This window comes from Sciurus vulgaris (genome assembly GCF_902686455.1).
Source record: "Sciurus vulgaris genome assembly, chromosome: 10".
NCBI classification, from domain to species: Eukaryota; Metazoa; Chordata; class Mammalia; order Rodentia; family Sciuridae; genus Sciurus; species Sciurus vulgaris.
Window position 1 is genome coordinate 49834258 of NC_136470.1, and position 6437 is coordinate 49840694.

General features: G+C 35.8%; 1 protein-coding gene across 1 annotated transcript in view; it reads left to right on the top strand.

The window, feature by feature from the left end:
* ADGRG7 (adhesion G protein-coupled receptor G7) overlaps positions 1 to 6063 on the top strand; it is a 63430-nt gene extending 57367 nt beyond the window's left edge. The window contains exons 16-17 of the mRNA XM_079101387.1: positions 1296 to 1593; positions 4739 to 6063. Coding sequence (XP_078957513.1) covers positions 1296 to 1550 — 255 coding nt within the window. The 3' untranslated portion in view covers positions 1551 to 1593; positions 4739 to 6063. The remainder of the gene's footprint in view (positions 1 to 1295; positions 1594 to 4738) is intronic.
* Positions 6064 to 6437: the final 374 nt, after the last annotated feature.

The window sequence follows — 6437 nt, forward strand, 5'->3', positions numbered from 1 at the left end:
TCTTTATGAACTCTCACAGTCTAGGGTCTTTTTCTGTTATACAACTATACATTTGATATGATCTTTTTATTTCACCTTAGAATTTAAAATTTGGAAAAACCAGATGAAATATTATGTCCCACTCTAACAGATGTAGATTCTGAGTTTTCATGTTAGCTTACCATGTATCAGATGACTCCTATAAAACTCACTACTCACAGGATATAATTTCTAGAAACAAATCTTGTAAGGGTTGGGGTACTATAGATTACAGTCTGAAAGGTATCTGTGATTAATTATTTTTAATTTGTTTAGAAATATTTTAATATGAGAATTTGGAAAAATTGTCCATATATCCTTTGCCCAGATATCCCAAGTGATAATTTCTTGTACGACCACAGTAAATTTTCAACATCAAGATATTGACATTGGTACAATATTATTAACTCAGCTATAGATATTATTTAATCTGTTACTCCCGCAAAGGCAATTAGGAATTAACAAAGTCCTCTTAGAAACTATGATTCACTTTTTTACAGTATCTTTCCATTACAGTTAAAAGCAAGAGGCAGTATCATAAATTGGAAGGAAGAGGGATTTGGAAGCCCAGAATAGAAGAATTTAATTCTAAACTTCACTGATTACTGGTTAGGTAATCTTGGGCAATTTACTTAATTTATAGGAACTTTTTAGTTTCTTTATCTGCAACATGGGAATAGTGAGACTTATTTCATAGGGTTGAATGAGGATTAAATGATAATGTTCAAATGGTGAGAATTAAATGAGAAAAAAACATCTGATACTAATAGACCTCAATAAAGGGTAGTTTAGAAAATATGTCGAAAAGATTACTCAGTCTTTCCTGGGATATCATGTCTTTATATGTAAAGTACAGAAAAGTAACAGATAGAAAGGTTTAAAAATTTGTTTTTGTCCTTAAATGTATCAAATTTCTAGTTCTGTTGCTAAAACTCCAAGAACCTAGAATTGCAGACTACTGGAACTGGAGTTAAGTATTCTATTGTTAATCTGACCCCTTCTGCAAATGGTTAGGAAGCAAAGCTGCACAGCCAGGACATGAACTCAGGTCTTCCACGTCTATCACTCTTACCTGTGCACTTCATATAGGAGAAAGTCATACATGGCAGCTTTAAACGGCCATGTATGTGGGGGGCTGCTGCAGATGATGAGAAGGATGGGTGGCTGTGTGAACAGAATCTCTGTCTTCATTTTTCTTTTTCTTTCTTTTTTTTTTTTTTTTTTTTTTTTTTTTGCCTCAGCACTTACCTAATGTTAAACTTTTATTCTCCCCTCAGGGATTTCAAATTTTTTACCTCTACACTGTTAGAACAAAAATTTTCCAGAATGAAGCTTCCAAAGTGTTGAAGTCATTGTCATCATCATTTGGGAGAGTGACGTCACTGCCTTCAGTGACCCCGCTGAGACTTCGTGTTCGGGTGTATAACATGCTCAGGTCCCTTCCAGTTCTGCATGAGCACTTTAGGCTGCTGGAGTCCTCTGAAGAAGAAAAGACACTCTCTGAAAGTTACCAAGCGAACTCAAGCATCTAGACAGAGAAACTGTTACCTATTGTGATCTTTTTATCTAACTCATGTGAGTTATCTGTTTCCTTCATTTATTTCCTAGTCCTCCTAGAACGTCTTCGTAGGTATATTTTTTCATGGTTATGAATTATGTAAAACTTGTTTTTCATTGTCATCAGAGATAATGGATTTTGTAGTTTTTATAGCATTCAGTGGACTCTCGATTGAGGCAAATAATTCCACACAGCATTCAAGATGGCCATTGTTCTTTACTTCATTATATGACAAACCTTGACAGAAATGCAGAAACTTAGCAAACTTTTTTTTCCCACAAGTTACTAAAAAGAACACGATGAGAAAAATTTACCTACTACAACAAAATAACTCTTGATGAAGTGTAGGGAGCTGCTTGTATACATCATTCTTTTGATCTAAAAATATTTTAAAGTTGTATGTGTTTGTACTTTACTTTTTGTACTTTTATTTCCAATGAAGAATTTGGCACCAATTTAACTTCTAGAAATTGGCATTTCTTTTTTCTGTTGAAAAAAAAAAGCATGTTTTGTGACCAGAGAATTAGGCTTTGTAAGAAATGGCAGTGAGACATATGAGTTGATTGCTAAAGTCTCTGATATTTCCTTCCGGTTCTTAAAATATGTGCCTTTTTATTGATGAAGTGACAAGAGTGATAAAAACCAAAAAGTTCGTCGTCAGCCCTTATGGCTTTAGAAGATGTAACTGCTCATGGAATTTCAAACACTTGAATGATAAATGACTTCTTAAACAGAAAGACTCCATTGAGCCACTGAGGTGGGGAGCACTCCCACTGGGCTTAGGAGATACAGTCTCTGAATTGCTGCTTTCTGTTTTGCCATAAACTAGGCAGCTGCTGTGAGTGACTGAACTAAGGAACTACCTTGTCACGTGAGTTTGGCATACCTTCTCACCACTCCCTACAGTACATGCATTTTAGTAGAAAAAATTGTAAATGTCTGTCGGATTCCTAGGTGTGCGAAGCATAAATGAAACTTTATGGAAGAATGGAAAAAAGTAAAGGGAAGAGAATAAAGAAGGAAAGCAGTTCTCAAAGACCAGTGTTCTTAGTAATTGGTACAGTACTGTACCTAATTAGGGGATGGGCAGTGGGAAAATTCTAAGATGTGGTCAACTCCAATTCTGTATTCAGATGACAATCTAACTGAAGTAAGTGCTACTTTAAAACATGACTCCTTCCCCTGCAAAGCACAAAGATCCATATATCGCCTCAGGATGGGGTATAGTAATTTCCCTTGGTGATTATAGGTTTTGTTTTTTTGGTTTTTTTTTTTTTTTTTTTTTTTTGCATTTTTTCAGTAACTTTGGGATATAACAATTAAAATTTCTTATATTGTTCCTAAAATAGCTGTACTATAAATATGCTCCACAGGCAATTGTAGAGACTAATTTAGGTGAACACTGATAGTCTTTTACCCTGAAATCCTACCAACAGAAAATACTTTGGTTTGAAACTTTATCTCATGTACTAGTCAGCAATCTTTTAGTTTAGTGATAGAAATCCAACTCAAATTAGGTTAAAGGTCAAAGGGAATTTATTGGCTCAATTAATGTAAAGTCCAAGGACCAAGGTGGTTTTAAGTAGAGCAACTCTGTGTGTAGTGTTTCCCTGGGTAGTCCCAATTTGTGTCTGTTGTCCTCATTTAAGTACTGTTAGCAGCCCCTTTTACTCTCAAGTGTCCTGGTTTGAAACATAAAATATATGATAATACTAACTCTAGTGATAGTTAGATCTAAGAGTTCTGAGATGTGCTAGGCAGGATTCTTTTTCTCCCTCTATTTCCAGACTCTATGCTTTCATTTGACATTGACATTATTCTCAAATTGGGGTTAAATGGCTAGAAATTGGCTATTGGCTTTCCTAATCCTACAGCCTGAGAGTCACAGAATCTAACAGGAAGAGAGACATATTTTCTCCTAGCACCCACAAATTAAATTTCATTGGAATGATTCTACTTCTAGTTATTGCTCTGGCAGGAAATTAGGATGTGCAATATGTAAAACAGGAAATTTAAGGCAGCCACTTGATTCCATGGTGTTTAAAAGGCTCAGAGACAAAATGGGAAATGCTACAGAAACCCAGAGATTAGAAAAAGAAGTTAATATTTCTCCCAAGCTAGAAAGATAAAGTGAGAAGAGTTTCCAGAGCAAGGGTTGAAACCAGGGCATGTCAGTGGCAGGAGCTGGACCCAAGTAGAGGCAACCTACCTGTGCCAGGAATAAAACCATGACTTCCTGCTTCCTGTTGTCCTGCAATCTCCCAGCATGTATTCCACTGGCTACAGCTAACCAGAAACCAGCAGAGCCCAGAGTCTGTAAAGCTCAAACCCTCTGTGATATAGAGCACCAAAGGGGCAGAGAGAGGAAAGAACCAGACAACAAGTAGACCCAGAAGTGGTGTGTCCTACTTAGGCTGAGTGTCCACTGCCTGTGTTCAGGGAATATTGGTCCAGCCTGGGTCAGACATCTACTGTGAAAAGGGGAAGGGTGAAATGAATTGGTTCACCTACTGTGAGGTAGAGAATGGAAGGTATACCAAGGAAACAATACTGGAAGCAAAGTGTTATTATATCTCCTATAAAATAAAGTATTCTCTGGGAAACGAGCCCCTTTAAGGTTCATCAGTCATTTCACTTGACTTCAGTAGGAAGAACAAGAAATTATTTGGTGCTTTGGAGTTAAGGTATAAGAAGAGTGGAATACAGGTGTGGAAGGGTGACTTACGTGAAGAAAGTTGCTGGAAAGGGAGACTCAGGGCACTTCAGAACTGATATTGTATATGACCAGCTCCAATTTTCCATGTTTTCTGATTTATTTTGTGTGATAACAGTGTCCTGTTGCCTTTTTGGCTGCGATAGCACATGCAGTGACAGGGGAACAAACCATCCTGACCTTTGGATTTCCTTAATTCTGTGTCTTAACCCAGAGTTCAGAGTTAACTCTTCAAGTGTCAGAGTCTGGGTTGCCAGACACAAAAATATTCTGCAGGATCTCACCCTCTTCCCCCTTCCCACCCCCATTATCAATAAGGAAAATTATGCTCAAGTTCCATGTCTTTGCCACATTCCAGAAGACTTGGCATTCTTTGTAAATACTTAAGAAATTTGGGTCAAAAGTACCAACTAGATTATACTGATTTGTCAACCACTGGAACTTTCTAGGTCTGTGAAACCCCACCAATGTAATTCTACACTCTTCAGTTCATGGTTCCTCAGATGACGTCCAAGAGAGACAGACATCAGAATAAAGTTCCTTGAAGGTGTGGTGGATGGGATGATTACTGAGAGAGAAAATACTAAGAGTTTTAAAATGCATTCACATACAACTCAATAGCAAGATTTTTAAAAACCTGATTAACAAATGAGCAAAGAATCTGAATAGACATTTTCCCAAGGAAAACATAATTAACAGATGCATGAAAAGATATCCAACATCACTAATCATTAGAGGAATGCAAATCAAAATCACAATGAAATATAAACTATAAGAATGGTTATGATGAGGGTCTGGGGATATAGCTCAATTGGTAAAGTGCTTGCCTCATGTGCACAAGGCCCTGGATTTAATCCCTAGCACCATAAAAAAATGGTTATTATGAAAAACAGAGGAGATAACAAGTATTGGCAAGGATGTAGAGAAAAGAGCACCCTTGTACATCATTGGTGGGAGTGTAAATTGGTACAGTCATTAGTGAACACAGTACTGATATCCCTCAAAACATTAAAAGGGGAACTATCATATTATCCAGCAATGCTTCTGCTGGGCATATACATAAAGGAAATGAAATCAGCACCTCATAATATACTCCCATATTTGTGTGGCATTACTCTTGATGGTGAAGATATGGAAATAACCTAAGAGTCAGAAGTTGTGGTATATACAGATGCTCCTCAACTCAGGATGCATTCACATCCTGATGAATTCATTGTAAGTACACCTGCTCTACCAAACATCATAGCTTAACCTATCCTACCTTGAACATGTTCAGGTACATTACATTAAACTTACATTAGCTGACCATTGGGCAAAATCATCTAACACAAAGCTTATTTTATAATTATCATGTATCTCATGCAATTTATTAATTATTGAAGAAGATGCTGGATAAAATAAGCCAGACCCAGAAATATCCTGCATGATCTCACTTACATGCAATCTATAAAAACGTCAAACTCATGGTAACAGAGAGTAGAACAGTGTTGGCAGAGGCTGGGTGGTGGAATAAAAGGGGAGTTGTTTGACCAAAGGTATAAGATGAATAAGTTCTGAAGCCCTAATGTGCAGCATGGGGATCATAGTTATTAATGATTTATTAATTACTTGAAATTTTCTGAGAGTAGATCTCAAGTGTCCTCAACACAAACACATGCACATGGGTAACTACAAGATGGACAATATGGATATATTTGTTCAATTGTAGTAATCATTTCACAATACATATTTATATAAAATATTCCATTGTATACCTTAAATATATATGTAATATATATTTGACAAATAGGCTTTAATAAAGTTGGGGAGAAAACAATTTTCACAAAGTATATTTTTAAAAAGACCAAAATCCATAATTACTTCCCTGATCATTGTTGTCTATTTTTCTGTATTGTCTATACTCTTTCTCTGAATATAAAAGAATTTTATATAACTGTAATTATAGTAAATGAAATCTTATTCTGATTTTCACTTATTATTGCATAGTTATGCAGTTTTCATATTAATACTTCTCTAATGTGCCATAATAGTTTCCTTCTTATATATTTAGATCACTTCGATATTTAATATTTGTAGTGACATTGTAATAAATAAACTGGTACATATATATATATACTTTTAAATTGTTTCCTTAAGATAAATTCTCAG